The sequence below is a fragment of the Sceloporus undulatus genome, chromosome 3, assembly GCF_019175285.1.
Source record: "Sceloporus undulatus isolate JIND9_A2432 ecotype Alabama chromosome 3, SceUnd_v1.1, whole genome shotgun sequence".
Classification (NCBI taxonomy): domain Eukaryota; kingdom Metazoa; phylum Chordata; class Lepidosauria; order Squamata; family Phrynosomatidae; genus Sceloporus; species Sceloporus undulatus.
In genome coordinates, this window is record NC_056524.1 from 192,948,568 (window position 1) to 192,966,977 (window position 18,410).

The 18,410-nt window shown below is 38.6% G+C and overlaps 1 protein-coding gene across 1 annotated transcript in view; it reads left to right on the plus strand.

The window, feature by feature from the left end:
- The window catches only part of CPXM2 (carboxypeptidase X, M14 family member 2), a 98,846-nt gene that overhangs the window by 78,930 nt on the left and 1,506 nt on the right, over positions 1-18,410 (plus strand). Inside the window, exons 12-13 of the mRNA XM_042460996.1 lie at positions 8,463-8,602; positions 12,335-12,434. Of these exons, the coding sequence (XP_042316930.1) occupies positions 8,463-8,602; positions 12,335-12,434 (240 nt within the window). The remainder of the gene's footprint in view (positions 1-8,462; positions 8,603-12,334; positions 12,435-18,410) is intronic.

The window sequence follows — 18,410 nt, forward strand, 5'->3', positions numbered from 1 at the left end:
CATCAGCTTGCATCCAAGCTGGATCCCAGCTGTACTCCACCAGCACTTTTTAGAAGTCAGAAAGCTTCCAACTTCTAAAAAGTGCTGGCAGATTGTGGCTGGGTCCTGGCTGGGACCCGGGCTGATGGTGGCCGGTGGTTCGGTGGTAATTTAGTGAACGATAATCCCAGCCTTCATCCCACGTCTTGGCTCCAGCCCAGGAAACTAGAGCCAGTTTTAAAAGATAAGCAATAAGCTCCTTAGTGTATTGCCATTACACCTAGATGTTTTAATAATTAATCTGGATGCCTTGTTTTGAACTAATTTAAGTTTCTGAACTTGATACAGAGGTAGTCTGATATACAGCACACTGCAAAAGTCCAGCCTTGAAGTTCCCAGTGTGTCCACTGCCATATTTAGACCCTACAGCACCAGGTGGGGGCAGAGCTGGCATAACACCAAAGCTGACAGTAAGCATCCTAGCCACCATATCTATCTGGGCTGTCATTTGGAGCAACCAAACCAGAAGCATCCCCAGGTGGCAAGCATAGTCTTTCAGAGGGAGTGTAACTTCATCCAAGACTGTTTGACACAGCCCAAGCCCAGGTTAGGACTCTTGACAGTAAGCACATCTATCTTGACTGGATTCAGCTTCAGGGTTTCCCCCCCTCTTCTTCCTGTAGTAGCCCATTATCTCTTCCAGACATTCATTCAGAGGAAGCACACTATCCTTAGCTGATGCTATTTCTGAGGGTATGGAGACGTATGTTTGGGTGTCATCAACATACTAAAAATATCCTTCCCCATGCCTCTGGATGATCTCTCCCAGCAATTTCATACAAATGTTAAGTAGCATTGAGGATAGAATGGTACTTTGTGGTATGTCAGATATAGCTTTCTTGAGGAGCAGCTATCCCAAAGCATCAGCATTTAGAACCTATCTGAGAGACAAGATGCAAAGTTGACTGTTCAGTAGTTGCTCCAATCCTCTCCCTGCCTCCTTTTTTTCAAAGATGGAAACAACATTCAGCCTCCTCCATTTTTCTGCTTCCCAACTATATGCACAAACTGTTTAGTGATCTGTTCTAGAATTTTTCCCTGCTATCAGCATAAATCTCATTAATTGGTAGTTGCTTGGATCCCCCCCTTTTTTCTTTGCCCTTTTTTGAAGATGGGGAAATTTGTCCTCCTCTAAACTGTTTTCCTCTTCTTCTTTTTTTACCAAGAATTCTCAAAGAATACGGACAGTGGCTCTGAAATTACATCTAAAAATTCCATTAGTGCCCTTGTATGTAGTTCTTTCAGACAGAACACTTGAATTCATTTAGAATAGCATTCACTCTGAGGTTTGGTTCTAGGACCCCCTGTCGATACCAAAATCTGTGGATGCTCAAGTCCCATTAAATACAATGGCATAATAAAATGGTTTCCCTCATATAAAATGGCAAAACCAAGGTTTGCTTTTTGGAATGGATAATATTTTCAAACTAATGATGCTTGAATCAGTGGATAAAAAAATCCATGGGTATGGAGAGCTGACTGTAGTTTGGTATTCCTGTTCTATCTATTTACCTATTCTGTTGTATGTGCACCAGTTAGAACATGTTTTCCTTTGGGGAGAAGACTGAATCAAAATTGATCTTGGAGAGTTCCACCTCCACTCTGTCTCCATTAACATTTCACTATCTTTTCCATACTGTGACCCTACCATTTTTCAGCCAACACTGAGATAGCTTTAACACTGTTCCTAAACCAATATGCTTGAGGATCATTGAACTATGATGGCAATCATAGAAATGAATGCACCCCCCCCCCCCGCTTTGGCCTGTTTTGTTGTTAATTTCTGAGAAAAACGTCTATTAAATAAGCAGTATATAACTTGGGCCAGTTTTACAGTGTTTGCTTGCATAACACAATATTAACCTTGGCTTGGAACATGATGATTCAGATGTCAGAATGCAAATATTTCTTTCTTTGGTCTGGAAAAATGATTTAAATCAGGAAGTGAAGACCGTTTTTAATGTTTGCATTGCAGTATTATTTAATTATTTTAATTAAAAAAATCTTTTGAGTAAGTGTGTCTGATAAATGTCTGAAGTTTTACTTAGATAACATATTTTCAATACATTAGCAACTGTAGAATCATTTAAGTTATTACTTCATTTTAAAAACTGCTGAGCAAATTTGGTTATGAATAGACTAAACAGCTTCATGATGCTGTCAACTAACACAGAAGAATTGGCTTTATCACTGTGCCTAAGTACTACCTGATGTCTATAGTAGCACTTATTGCTTTAGATTTGGCTCATCAAATGTGTTTTACTGCTATGTTATATTCTAAATTATCTTTAAGAGAATCCATCCTAGTGCTCTAACACATTCAGGAACATTCTGAAAAGGAGAGTTCTAACATATTCTATACCCCCACTTCCTTTTTAGTTGCTTTGACATACCTAAGTATTCATCTGAGATTAATGAACATAAAATAGAATTAGTTTTGAAGTGTTAATTGAATCAGAGCAGCTTTTACACAGCATGCGTTCAATAAATATATGAATCCATTAGTCCTCCAGCATCCCTGCTACATTAACCCATGGACTGCTCAGTAATAAAATGCAAAGGACAATTAAAGTTTTTGTTGGATTCCTTTCCTTTTATTGAGAACAGCTTGGGTTCATAGACCATAATCTATGTCTTCGAAAGATTAAACATGTCAGATCCAATTAACTAAAATGTTTTTTGGCATGGATTCAGGCAGAGGTCTCTTTGGATGCATCTGCACTGCAGAAATAATGCAGCCTGCCATGACTCCATTCTACAGAATCTTGGGATTTGTAATTTTGTGAGACACCAGCAATCATTGGCAGAGAAAGGTAAAAACTGTGTAAAATTTCAAATCTCAGGATTCCATAGGATGGAGCTACAGTACTTAGAGGTGTCAAACTGTATTATTTCTGCAATGTAGATGCACACTTGGAAAATGTGAAATCTAATCTGACTTGTGTACTGTCAAAGTTTGACAGTAATATTATGACACCTAAGAAAGACATTTAAATAATCAAGTGATAAAGGCCATTATTCAAATGAAAAGAAATTTCATTCCTGCAACAGACAAGTGCTAAATAATTGTGGAGTCTTAGGGAGACAAGTAGAGGCAGTGTTTGAAAAGGGTCATAACTTTACCGATGCTCTCTATTACCACAAAATGTTTCCCAAGAAAATGGGAGGAAAATGCCACATGTTCACGAAGAACAGGGGGGAAAGTCATCTTCTTTCTAGTTACATAAAGAACAGGATAAATTTGGTTCCACATTCTTATTATAATTCAAATAGTATGGGAAAAGAGTGAATTTATTCTTTCAGATAATATAAAGCTGTACTGTATTTATAATTAATGTCATCATACTAGCCTTCATGCTATTTAAACAGGAAATAAAAGAATGATTCTAAACGGTACATTCTCTTTAACTTTTATATATCATAGTTCAATACAAAAAAATAAAAGAAAATGCATAAACTACTTTTACAGTCCCTTGTTGGTGGCGGTGTTATTGTGTGCCTTCAAGTTAATTCTGATTTATGGCAATCCTGAGACGAACCTATCTCTGAAGCTGAGTTGGGTTTCCGTGGCTAGCTTCAGAATTTTCTACTTTTTGTATTTTATGAGTTCTCATAGGTATCTCTGTTCACACTGGAAGATTTCCACACATCCATATACATTTAAAATTAGAATTGGAAAACATCCCTACTCTATTTTTATACTCATATATGTCCGTGCCTATAAGAATTTGTTGTTACTGCTGCTGTGTTCCTCTCAAGTCATTTCTGACTTATGGCCACCTTAATAAACCCTATTTTTTTTTTTTTTTTTTTTTGTTTTCTGTCAAGTGTTTTTCAGAAGGAACTTGCCATTGCTTGTCACCCCAGGGACGTAGCCAGGATTTTAGGAAGGGGGGGGGGTCCAGACTAAGTGCCAACCATTATAATGGGGCTTGGGTGCGGCGGCGCAGCAGCACACCATCATTTTTCTAATGGAAGGGGGGTCCGGACCCAAGAACCCCCCTTGGCTACGTCCTGGTCACCCAGTGGGTTTCCATGGCAAGCAGGGATTTGAACCCTGGACTTCAGAGTCCATAGTCAAAATAAAAACCAGGCCAAAAACGCGGGGGAATTTAATACCACATGAAGATCATTTACAGTTGGTAGAAATCTTGGCATCTGAAGCAGTGCATGAGGATCTTTAATCATTCATTCCATTGCACTTGAATTCCATTGCACCTGATGAGCTTCTTCCCAAAGTATGGAGAGTGAAGGGGGGAAAAACCATGAATCTATCAGCATTGCTTCCAGGGTGGGAGAAACAAAGCAGTGGTGGAAGGGAGCCCATCTCACTATCCGGACAGACCTCACTCTTGTTTGTCTGGTTTGCTAAAATACAAACCCAGTTCAAAGCATGCTCTTCTAAAATTGTGGTCTTTGATTGTTGTGGCAAATGATATTTCTGAGCATGCCTAGGAAGTGTCATTTCCAACTTTGATCCTGAGCAGGCAAGATAGAGGCATAGCAAATTCATGAGAAACAATGTGGAGTCGAAGGCTTCATGGCTGGCATCCATAGGTTTTGTGGGGTTTTCGGGCTATGTGGCCATGTTCTAGAAGAGTTTCTTCCTGACGTTTTGCCAGCATCTGTGGCTGGCATCTTCAGCATTCTCTGAAGATGCCAGTCACAGATACTAGCGAAACGTCAGGAAGAAACTTCTAGAACATGGCCACATAGCCCGAAAACTCCACAAAAAACTAATGAGAATCACTTGGTGCCACCTTCAAACAAAGTTGGTAATGCTTCTTTCTTCTTATCCCCTTAGGTTTTTGCATTTTGAAGAGAATGCTTATGTAAATTCAGTCATAGTTGACTGGGGGCTGCCCATCTCTAAACTAAACCTTTGATATTGGTGATCTTAAGATTTAAGGAACTCAGCCAGTAGGTTTTTTTGACAAAAGTATACCAATAGCTTTGTTTTGTGGAATTCGAGTAAACAATTCCCCTAGATGCTTGAGCAAGTAACCTGGGCTCATAGAATCACAGAATCTTAGGCGATTATCACATGGCAAAAAGGACTTTCTTTTCCCATCCTTATTGTGTGAAAGATATCAGATTGCATCACAGTTATCTGCTCATTATCCCATCACTGAAATGGAATTCTCCGTGATCATACAAAAGATTATCAGATGATGTCACACTTATCCTGTCATTATCCCTTCAGTGAAGCGGAATTGTCCCGTCATTTCTCATTAAGAGAAGTTTCTGTTATTCAAAAGTGACAGGACAATTCAACTTCATTGACAGGATAATGCCAGGATGAGTTGGACATGTTTGATAGTATTTTGTGCAATCACGCAATAAGGACAGGATAAGGACGGGAGCAATCTGCTTCTCTCTTGTCCTTTGTCCCCTCATCTGATAATCTCCATAGAGTAGGAAGAGATCTCAAGGGCCATCCAGTCCAACTCCCTGCCATGCAGGAACACAGAATCAAAGCACTCCCAACAGCCTCTGGCCATCCAGCCTCTGTTTAAAGACCTCCAAAGAAGGACACTCCAGCACTCTCTGAGGGAGTGTTTTCCACTATTGAGCAGCTCTTGCTTTCAAGAAGTTCTTCCTAATGTTGAGGTGGAATCTCTTTTCCTGTAGTTTGTATCCATTCCTCCAGGTCCTATTCTCTGAAGCTGCAAAACAAACCAAGATTACTCCATCCTCAGTATGACACCCCTTTAAATATTTAAACATAGCTATCATAATTACCTCTTAACCTTCTCTTCTCCAGCTAAACATGCCTAGATCTCTAAATGACTCTTCATAGAACATGGTTTCTAGTTCTTCATCAGATTTCCCAGGTGAAAGATAGCTCTGAGGTCTGCAGCAGAAATGAGAAGGGAATGACATGGGTAGACTTCTGGATATGTAGAATGAACTATATGCCTTTCTACTATGGACAAGGGAGTTATAATTTTGTTTTAATGCCCATCTGTGTAAAAACAAACATACAAAACCTCTGAGTTGTAAAAGAACATCTTTTTGCTACTGAACATGTTGTTCCACAACTACGTCTCTTACATTTAGCATGATTTTTTCCCCTGATTCATCTTTGCAAGGTTCACAGTGACTTAGTTTGCTAGTTTGCTAGTTTGATTGCTGACACATATCTCTGAGGAAATCACACTGTGGGAAGGGAAATAGATTAATCATCAGATTTATACATCCTTTAATATTTGCCTTGGTCCTAAGAAACAGGCCAAAATGTATCACTTGATACATCCCTGGCAAAATATTAATGAAAATATGCAAACAAGTTTCCCACTTATTTTTGGGAAGGGGAAAGGCTTTAATAGAACAGCATAGGCCAATGTTCTGTTATTTTAAATTTTCTCCATCAACAAGCTTAACATCTGTTATATAATCCTCCTACACAGAATCCAGAAGGTACTTTTGGGCTCATTAAATACTTGACTGCTGCTGCACAGTAATAGGATTTCCTCTTCTTCATTCTCTTCACTCAGATGTATTAGTTGCATTCATTTTCTTCTATTTTTGGCCATTATGACATAAATGGATTACGATGTTTCAGAATGCATTGTCTATAAGCATAAAATTTCCTCTTTAACGTGAAACACAGTTTGCTAATGAACAAAGCATTCTTCTTCCCACGTGTCATGATAAGAGGTCTATGCAGTTGTTATATAAGCATGTTTGATCAACATGTGAAGAAGGAAGTGAGCTAACCCTGTCCCCAATTACACTTTCCTGACATGGAGAGGTGATTCTAAATGGAAGAACTTTTGAGGAAGTAGGCTGAAGTCTACGAAAGCTCATGCTGCCAATTTCTTTCTCTCAGTTAGTCTCAAAGGTGCTACAAGATCCCTCCACATACTTTCTCTACACATGGATACTATCCCTGAAATGTGGGGTGGGGGGACAGTTTCTTTTTGATGATGTGGTTGTTTCTGAACTTGATTAAATAGAAAAGCATCAATGCATAGGAGTTTGTGGCAGATTCATTGCCTTCCATGTGAGGGTTGCAATAGATAGATTCAGTTTATTGATTCATTGCAAAATATACATGATAAAGATATGAAAGCATAAGCAGATACAATTAAATATAAAATATATGCAAAATGCATGTGTACAGTCTAAAATTATTTATAGATTTTGCTGTCTACAGCCAATAAAGACCCTAAGTATTGCCTGTAGGTATATCATTCTTTGCAAGCTTGAGGTGTCTACCATATTAGGTTAAAAAAAGAGTTCTTTTGCCTGATATCAATGCAATCATGAATAAAAAGGTATACAGTTTGTGGATTTGCATTTCCTGATCACTGGATTTATGTAGGGTTACCATTGTTATTGTATACCTTTAAGTCATTTCCATTTTATGGCAACCCTAAAGTGAATCTATCACAGGGTTTTCTGGGGCTGAGAGTGTGTGCCTCACTCAAGATCACCCAATGGGTTTCCATGGTCATGCAGGGAATCAAACCCTGATCTCCAGAATCATAGTATAATGCTCAAAACACTGTGCCATGTTGGCTATCAGGGTTACTTTACAATACATTCTCCTTTTGTTGGATAGGTCCTCATTTTCAGACCTACAATTTCTGTCTGGGTGATTTTTTAAAAAATATCCAGGATTTTTATAATGATAGCAGCTACTTCACCTCTGCCTGCCAACACCACCTTCATGTGCCCATCATGATAGCTCCATTGAGAACTTCTCTAGGAGAAGGGATGGAAGCAGGCCCAATGGAGCACTGAAGAGAGAGAAAGACTAACTCTTGGAGAGAGAAGGGAAACAGACCTGGAGGGGGAAGACAAGCTAGCGAAACAAGGCAGTTGAGGGAGCCTCCTGTTGTTTAGGAGCAATGGGTGGATTGGTGGAACATGTGAAGCATTTTGGAAGAGGCAGAAAATCGAGAAAGGAAGGGCAAAATTGCTGTTATTTAAATACAGTAAAAGTTGGGAATATTTCTAATAGCAATTGTCATAGCTTATATAGAAGCAATCACTGCCTTGAAGTAATTGGTAAAAAAAAAAATCTTCTTCTTCTTGCTTTTCAGACTATGGTAACCCTAGATTTATGCATATTGCTTTTGTATTCATTGCAACCTGACTGAAAAGGGGAAAAATAAACATATATCTTCACATCTAGAAAGGAAAGACATTTTGCAACATATATCTCAACCATATTTTATGGTTGAAAACACACAGGCTGACATAAAGTTATTTGGGCTCATTTTAATTAGATTATTTATATCTTTATAAATAAATACATTTTCCCAAAAAGTTTTTTATTGAATCAAATTGAAACTCAACTATTAAGATAATTTGATTATTTTTTTAAAAAAACGATTGAGACTAGTCTCTTAATTAAATAAAAGTGATTTTTTATTACATCTTTCTTAAATTTATTCTTTTTATCCCATTGACAGGTATTAATGACTTTAGCTACTTACATACAAATTGTTTTGAATTATCCATATATATTGGCTGTGATAAATATCCACATGAAAATGAGTTACCAGAAGAGTGGGAAAATAACCGGGAGTCCCTTATCGTTTTCATGGAACAGGTATGAAATTGCAGACTTTGGAAGATGCAGGTTTAAATCTGTTTCAGATTATCTTTTTAATTTAAGAGTTTCACATTTAGTTACCACCAGTATTGCAGTGATTAACTTTAACTACAATTCCTTAACAGGAATGTCCCCAAAGGTAGTCTCCAATGCAGGGGTTCCCAACCTGTGCTTTGAGGAGCATAGCAATAATCTCACAAGAATATATTATTAGGAAAACCAAGATCCCCACTCCAGCTACTGAAAAATTTGACGTTGCAGATGTGGCAGATGATACCACAATTCCTGCTAAAAAAATGTTAGCACTCTGATTTTGTGAGTCTATGTCCCACTAAACCACTGTTTACCACAATTCATTGTTGTCACTTAACCTGGAGATTATGGATTATCTCAGAGAGCACAATGGAAAGTCTTCAAAATGAAAATATCTTTTAAGAGCACTATGAACCAATGGGACCCATTCACATGTCAGGAGATGAATAATGATGAATTGCCCTACAGAAGCAGAAGGGATAAGAAACATGTCATTAATCCAGTGAAAAAGAAGAATCTCAGGCTGTGATAAAGTAGTTTTTAAACAATCCCATAGGACTGTTTTGAGGGGGGGGGGGAATCTTTTACACAGTCAGAGGGCTGGAGCAGACAGGCAGGAAAAAGTGGCTTGATCTTGCTTTTTCCAAGTGGCTTGAAACCCTGCTGTTGGCATGACCTGCTCTCAAGGCAGGCTGAATACCCACGAGTAGACTTCATGGCATGGCTTCAAACTGTGCCGCTCTGTATTCTTTTTTGTTGCCTGCATGCACACTGTCACACAAACACACTGCCTGCAACCTCCAAATACCTCCCATTTCCTGCCCAGATGCCATCCTATTGCATGGCTGCCCCTTTGATTGGCCACACAGTCATATGTGCAATGCTTCTCTGGTACAGGATGTTGGTGTATCAGTGTGTGAGTGATATATTGGCAAAGCACAAACATGGACTTTCTGGTTTGTGTATGTTTTAATTACATCCATTGGAACTGTTGCACTTTCATTTTTTCACTTTTCCACAGCCCCACACTGGCACAGGTTGTTTATGTACAGGCACAAAAACGTGCATTTTCTGCATTAAGATGGAGTATCCCACCTTCTTTTTGCTCCAATTTTTAGCCCAGGAGCACAGCTTCATTTTGGTTTCCACCTGCTTTCAAGGCTTGTGTCATAGAAACACCCAAGCTTCAATGAGGCTAGAAGCTGCTTCATTTTGCCTTTCTATTTCACCTTGGAACTCTCTGTCTCTCCTTTTAACAATGGTGCCCTTTCCATTTCCATCACCAAGCTGGCTTCTTAAGGCTGCCCCCTGCCTACAAGCACATAGAATAAAACTACGATAAAAATACTACAGCCCAATTCCAAGTGCTGCTTTTAGTAATGTGAAGAAAAAGAAAGCTCAGAAAAGTATGGACTAAAACTCCCTCACCATAAGGACATGATGGCTGAGGAGGTGGTTTTCTAGGAACTTTAGTCAAAAAGTAAGTTTTCTAAGTTTATAGAATTTCATCCCATTCTCTCTTTTTTAAATAAGGACAAACTTGGCAAATTACTTAATTTAGAACAATACAGAAAGAAAATAATGAAGATGGGAGGATGTGAAGTTGTGAACCTAGTAGATTTATTTTTCCAGACAAAGGGCTTTGAGTGCTTAGCACTTAAACACCTATCTTTGGATTGCTGTATATCAGTCATGTCTAATGTGCTGAATTATGATTACTAACCCTTTATTTTCCTGTCTGGTAATAAGTTACACAATTATTCCTTCCTTGCTTAGAAAAACTGTGCATCCTCAACTGGCCATGGTACACATTTGAGAATTTCATTTGGTCATGTTTTTGTTTTAAAATAACTTAGCAAAACTTGCCGATTACTTCATTTATGGGAAAGAAAAAATTGGAATTTAAGCGAATTCAGAAACCAGAACCAGTGGATGTATCAGAAGCACTCCCACCTTAGCTTTCAACAGGTTAAAAAGGTTCATTGACCTTGGTCAGACAACTTTAGTGTTTGAACAGCTTAGAGCTCCACTTTTGTACAGTTCTCTGGAGCCTTCAGTATCAGCAGTTGACCACATGTGCAATCTGAGCTTTTTAGACTGTGCTTTTTATCCAGCATTTAGAGGACAAGTCGTCCTATTTGACTAGCTGTTTGAGGAAACCATCTCGCCACTGAACATGTAGATGTCAATGGAATCCAAACCATTAACAAATTAGCCTTAGCACAGGTTAGGATAGTGATTTATGTGCCAAGATAAATTTGCGTCCTTAATGTCTTCAGACAGTGCTGAAGGAGCTTCGACACTAGGAAAGCTCTTGCCCAACCTGGATCACCTATGAGAAGAGCAGCCATAAAAATGAGTGTTATTTAATTGCCCCTGTGGGAATGGAACAACTAGACACTCTTGTTTCTCTAATGCTTTATCCAAACTGCAGAAATAATCTGGTTTGGCACCACATTTTTGGCACCACTTTTTTAGCAGTGCTTTACTCACAACTATCTAGTTTCCAGAATTCCACAGCATGGGACCATGGCAGTTAAAGTGGTGCACTTGGGGACTTGCACACTTGCCAGGTCATTACTGGGTTTTTCTTGTCAATGGAAAGGAATGGATTGGGGACAGAACAGCTAGGCAGGCAGTAACATGCAATAAGTATGGCCAGTTCCACTTCTTTCCTGATGTAAGTGCAGTTTAAAAATTGTGTGTAGTAATGTCCACAGTTTTCAAAATTACTACCATATTTTTTTTAAAAAAATCAGACTACTTCAGTTAAATCAAGAGGTGAGAGGAAAATATTCATATCTCCAAAAATCAATATATTACATAAGTTTTATTTCAATGATATTATCTGGATCTCAAAAGTTAATGCAAGAGTAACTTAATGAATGTACAAATGCATTTAATTGCTTCTCATGCCTCTGAGGTTGACAAAATGTTAATACTGATCTTTCCAAGCTTATGTTATTCATAGAGAATATACAGACAGAAATTGATTCTGTTTACACACATATATTTAAGACATTTTGTGATTGTATGCCCTTAAGCTTTCATAATAAACCAAACTGAAGAGGAAAATCTGGGTCAAGCTCCAGTAACACAGAAAGGAAGTGCAAAGATTTGACAGAGCACATTTTGAACAGTCAGTGCAAGACAGTTCAGTGGGGCAGGCCCTCTGAAGCTCACAGCTTTCTCTAGTGCCTGTAGGGGACATGGGACAACACAGCCACATCTTAAAATGTAAGGAGCTGTGGCATGGAAAGAATAAAGCAATATATGGATCTGTTTCTTAGAGTAAACATAGTAAGAAAAATTACCAAGTCAAATGTTTCATTTCAGAAATAGAAGCAAATGTTGCTATTCCTTTTTCCTATTGGAATTTCATGCACCTTATGGCACATAGACATATTTTCAAATTTAAATTTAAATTACATTAAATAAACATTGACTGGCCACAACTCACAAGATCTTTGCATGCTTGGATTGTCCAACATTAGAGTGTTTTTAAAGGTCCTAGATAAAATGACAAAACTGATTGGCATCTCTCTCTGCCCTCCATTTCCTTGTGTCCTAATTGTTTCTAAAAGCATATTTTATTGGGCTGTTTTTTGCTCTTCATCACGATTAGCATGCATTTGGGGTTTTCCCCCCTGCTATTGTCCAATTTCCACACCTATGTAACTAATTTTTTTTTTACAGGTACATCGGGGAATTAAAGGCATGGTGAGGGATCAACATGGAAAAGGAATCCCAAATGCAATTATTTCTGTAGAAGGTGTAAACCATGACATTCGCACAGGTAACTATCCACACAGGTAATTGTATTGCAAGCAAAGGCTGAAAGGAGGACCAAAAAGAAAATCAATACAGAGTGAGATGGGCTAGAATATTATAAAGGGGACGTTTTAGTGAGTCAATGAGTGGTACACAATAGTATATGTAGTACTTTATGAGAACATATGAGTCCATTTGTGAACATTGTAATCCACCCAGTCACACTAATAGGCCTATGAAGGTATATGAAGATAAGCGTAACCAACAGAGAGAGGACATCACCACATGAGTCCTGTTCTCACAATAACTGCATCAGTTTTTTTAAAAAATGGAAACATAGAGCAGCCATTATCACATGTCTTTGCAATCACGTGACTGGGGTTGCTGCTAACATCTTGCTGCCCACCACCTTAACCCCACCTCTCTGCCCTGTGCCCCACCCAGCATGCCTGTTGATTATTTTTATTTTAAATTTTTCATGCAAATCCTGAAATTCTGCTACTGCAATTTAAGGCTTGTGAGGGTTGTGTTTTGTTTTAAAAGAAAGAAATAGAAAATAAATAATTAAAGGGATAGGCCTATTTGGCAATAGTGAGGGGGAGAGGGGAAGGGGGAGAGAAGAAGACTGACACTACATGACTGCCAATATCGCAGCTGTCCTGGCAGTGATGTTTTGCACCTGGGGACTAGTGCGATTGGGAGCTCAATGATAGGTTTCCCCCATCAATGAAAAGGGATGCCAAGCTACCAGAACATTGCAGCTACAGATTGAAGGCATCATTGTGCAATAAGTACTGCCAAAGCTGCTTTGTTTGGGATGTAATCATGCTTTAAAAGCCATGTGTAGTAAACTTCAAAGAGAAGATGTGTGTGTGTGAGAGAGAAAACAGGAGGAACCCAATTGTTTCATTCTTTAAAACCAAGAGACAGGATATTTTTGGCAGATGTGACCCCCTATAGTCCAGGTTTTAAGTATTTAGGTGACAGTTATGTTTAGATATGTGCCTGCTCCCAGTCTGCTTTTCTAAAGCAAACAGGTTCGGATGGTAAATCTTTTTAAAAAGTAGATTAAAATGTCATAATCCTGGTCACTCTGTTTAGCGTCTTATGATATGATACATGACAAACTTTTAACTGAGTAAGTTAAAATCTGCAAAATCTTGTTTGAAATCTCAATAATAGGTAAATGTGGGGTTCATCAAAAGGAAGTGGGATTGAATTAGATTAGGGATGGGTGCATTTTCCACACCTCCGACTCCTGAAGAACTACAGCAATAAGGTCACTGGCAACCAGAAGTAAAATTTCAGGTAAAATTTCATGCTACTTTTACAGCCATTTTGGGACTGTTTCAAGGAGTCCCCTGGAAGAACATTCATGGGTCATAGTGAACTCCCTAGAAGCTGTTCAGAAATGGATTTTTTAAAAAATTAAATTAGAGTTGGTGAGACTGGAGGGCCAATGGTTGCATCCACTCCTGTATAAAAATTTTCCCCTTAAAACATTTTTTCTTTATTTTTTCTTTATTTTGTTGTGTTGCTGCTACTAATAATAGTGTTATATCAGTAGGGATGGAAAATAAGTTTTTATTAACTTTTCTTTTTTTTTAAAAAAAGAAGAAGAACAAATTTATCTCTGAGACTATCCATGTTTTGCTTTCCTGTTATTGTGGAGAAACTAGAAGTTGTGGAAACTTTCATCTCCTTTTCCTGGTTGCATGTAAATAAATGTGTACAACTCAGAATTTATATTTTGCTAACATGCTTCAATGAATGGGGGAAATGCATACATTAATGTGAAAAGTAATAGTGCACAGGGAAGTGTGTGCAGCACAAAAAGTATGTAGCGAAGTCTCAAGAAATTTGAGAAGTAAAAGAAGAAAAGGAGAAGGAAAACATTTTGAAGAACAAAGCAATAAATCTCAATGAAATTTAAACTAAGGAGGAGAAAAAAATCAGGTGGGATCCAGAAAAAAATAAACAAAATTGAAACAGATTTCAAATCCCACTTGTTTTTAAGACGCAAGTCAACTCCTAAACATGACATGTTGTGTGCAAACCAGCTTTAGCACACCCACCCCAACAATGATCAGAATTCATTCTTTTATTCTAACTTGAGTTTTATTGTAGCCTCACATTATACCAGAAGTTATCCATCGGCAGAAGAAATAATAGCAACAGTGTCATTTTGCATTAGTGTAAAATCAGCTCTTTGTGTGGGAGAGCTATTGTATTTATGTTTCTACATCCTCTTATTTCCTAGGAAGCATGGTGAAGGACTCTTGGCAGACTTTCCCACCCAGAGAGGGAAAATAACAGGTTTCACAACACACACACACCCTCAGATTGGACATATTGATAATAAACAAATAATCTGCACCTGGAAATATCTAAAAGGCTGAAAGAACTGCCAACTGAAAAAAGTTTTCATATTATTTATAAAATGTATTTATAACAACATATATTTTAAAATATGTTCAATATTTCCTACCCTTTTGTCTCACACAAGGGCATCTTGGGGCCTGATGAAGTCTACCTAATCTATGCTATCTTGCACATATCCTGTATAAATGTCTGTATGTATATGTGTTGCTGTGGCCTACAAAATGTTAGACCTAATTTGTAGTCCATTCCACAGCAAAACTGAAATATTTAGATCTGAATCACTTAAATCTCATGGAAATCAATGGACTTGCAACCAACCACTCCAGTAAGTAGTCCAGGATGACACTTGAGTTTTTGAGACAGAACTTCACTTTTATGAAAATAGTACAAACATATAATGGCCATTTTTAAAAGAAAAAATCCCTCCTCCCTCCCCAACCATTTTTTAAAAAATAACCTGCATTGCATAGTAAATTTTAGTAATACATTTTCCACATGATAGCAATAATGTTATTTTTATTTCAAGATTTTGACATGATCTTTGCTCAAAGCTAATGTAGGGCAAATTTGTGTTGTCTCTCATTCTATCATTCAGATTATTCCAAAAGAATCAGGTGCCTCATGTCTTTTGCACCAGAAAATCACTGGATGTACTGATCAATTACAACCAGTTCAATGTTCATTTTTCTAGCCAATCTGGAGCCTAAGATTGCTAAGAATAGCAAAGCATTAATTACTAATGATCTACTCCATTTTGGCTGAACAACAAGTGGATTTACAGGGGCAAAATTAAATTTGCCTAGGCTTCAGTACAGCATCCTCTCAGCATAGCATAAAGATCCACATGTGGAGATACTCTATGCTATCACTATGGTGTGATACAGCATGGTGTAGTGGTTTGAGCATTGTACTAAGACACTGGAGATGAGAGCTCAATTTCCCACCTCTCTATGGTAATCCCATTCAGGTATGATAGGTTCACCTTAGGGTCATCATAAGTAGGAAATTACTTGAAGGCATATAACAACAACAACAACAACAACCACTTAAGAACCTCCATGCAGAATAGGAACATTGCACAACAGACGTGAGGAACATTGCACAACACTGTGAGAAATGCATGTAAAGAGTGTAAGAGGAGAAGTACTTTAAAGGACAGGCTTTATTCTAAGCAAAACATCTACATTTGCTGAAGATATCTCTTTCCATGAAGAGAATCTTTCTTTCAGGCACACCTAGGACAGATACAAGTTACACAATAGTCTAGATCATATTCAACCAAGGTCACCAAAATTAACATAAATTCCCTATATGAATAATGTAAACACTCTTTAGTTACTCACAGGATTAGGAGTCATAGTGTTACCTAGGAGTTTGGAGCTCCCCATGAGGTGGGACAGAGCCTTCTGCTTCAAAACCTCCCTTTTGCTGTTCTTTTTAGACTCAGCCCATCACACTGAGTGTCAGGCTTTTTAAAATTTCACCTGGGAAGCCTCTTGAAACTTTGTGCTTCAGCTCACTAGGCAACTGTCTCTTATGATCTCAGTGACTCTCCAGTGATGTTGACCCCAATAGCCTATCCCATCTTTAACCCTTTGGTTGCCTAGAAGGAGACTATCTCCTCAGCCATGTTACCCAGCTAATGGGAGAAGCCCATTATCATCACATCACCCCCCCCCCCTAATCTCAGTTAGTCTGGGAAGAGCTGGAAGCTGTAACCACACCAGCTGTGAATTCCTCCTGTAACTTAGAAAAGAGTTAAAAGCACAGCACATGTCCAACTGTGCTGCTATGCAAAGGATGGTGGTAGCTAAGATAGATAGCCTCTGGAGGTTCCATCCAGCTTAGACAGAAGCAGGAGAGGCCTGTCAGACCTTGACAATCTTCCTCTGAAATTAGCCTACAGCACTTGATATTCCTTGGCAAGCTTCTATCTAATACTAACCAGCCCTGACCCTGCTTAGCTTCCAAGATCAAAGAGGATCAGTTGCTTTTGGAGTATTTAGGCCCCCAATAAAAGTCGCACAAATATGATTTAGGGCCAGAACAGACCAGCAAGAAGGGGCGGCTTGAAGCTGCTGTTTGCTGCAGCAAACATATGCCACAGCCCCAATCCACCTTGAACCCAACGTCTTTCCCAGCCCTGCCGCAGCCCAAAGCCAGCTTTAAGACACTCTGGCAGCATGTGACATGTAAATGCCATGCTGCTGGAATGTTTTGAAGCCACCCATGTCTGGGCAGCTGCCCAAGTTCCAGGCAGCTTCAAGGTGGCTTCAGAACGTGCAGTGTATAAATACCATGCTCCCAAGCTGCCCAGATGTGGCTTTAAAGGGTCATCTGTTCGGCCCTTACTCTTAAGCTTTATCTTATTCTTAACCACAAGCGCATTATGTATGGAATTCTAGTTTCAACTGGGAAAGGTGCATTAACTCAGGTGTTGAATAGTAAGTTAACTCTTATATAAATCCCATTGATTCAGTATATCTACTGTAGTTGGGGCTACCAATAGGATTCAGACCAACCTATTAGATCAACCCTCAAAAATTGTCCTACCAGAAGAACTGAAGGACAGTAAAACATACAAGAATAAATGCCCTTCTGTACTTTGTAATTTTCAGTTTTTGCAAATATTTACCTTGAAAGATCAATATTAGATAAATGACAATGGAGCGCAAATCTTATTTGGAGCTGAAAATGAATGTTGAAAGCACATAAATTGGACATGACAAAATTACATATATACTTGACTATATGGCAAGAAATTTATGTACCAAAATGGACTCCAGAATCATGAAGTGACTTATATATAGGGCAATAAGTTAATACTGCTTATAAAGTAGGTCGATTTATACATGAGTATATACAGTAACCTCAATCAAAGTGATATGAGAGAATTAGCACTGGGAATAAAGTTAAAGTATACATTTTGTCATTTTAAATGTTCAACCACAAGTTTACACACTGATTTAGATGCACAGATTATAAATATTTGGAATATCCATTGCAGAGATGGAAGGAAGTTGAGTTCTGCTTATACAAATTCATATGCAGCCTCCTTGGCTTCTTGCCTGCCTCCTTCCTTCCCTTTTTGTGCATCTTGGAGCCCCTCCAGGTGAGGGCAATGTCTCTGGAAATTCCAGGTTCTGTTCCTATATAAACCAGTTTTATTTTGGAGATCCATTTAACATTTTCTTCATCCTGCAGTATTTTGGAAAAGATTATCACATTAGGCTTCTATAGCATAGCAAATGCATTTCTGGAGCACACTGAAACATACTGGTATTAAAGCAATCTTTATTGCATCTTTGCTTCAATACTGGTATGGTGCTGCACTGTATGGTGCACCAGTATCCGCACTGCCCACTTCTGCTTCCTCCTAGGTTATTGCCCTACTTAGGGCATGCAGATGGGAGGAAGCGAGATTAGTGGCAGTTGGAGGTGCGGGGAGAACAAATCAGGTGGCAGGGGGTGCAGTGAGGACGGATGAGGCAATATCAGGTAATAAGAGCACAGAGAGGACAGTTCATGTCAGATCATATGGCAGCGGTGTGAGGAGGACAGATCAGATGACAGAGGTGTGGGGAGCACTGATCAAGTGGTAGGAGAGTGTGAGGAGGTC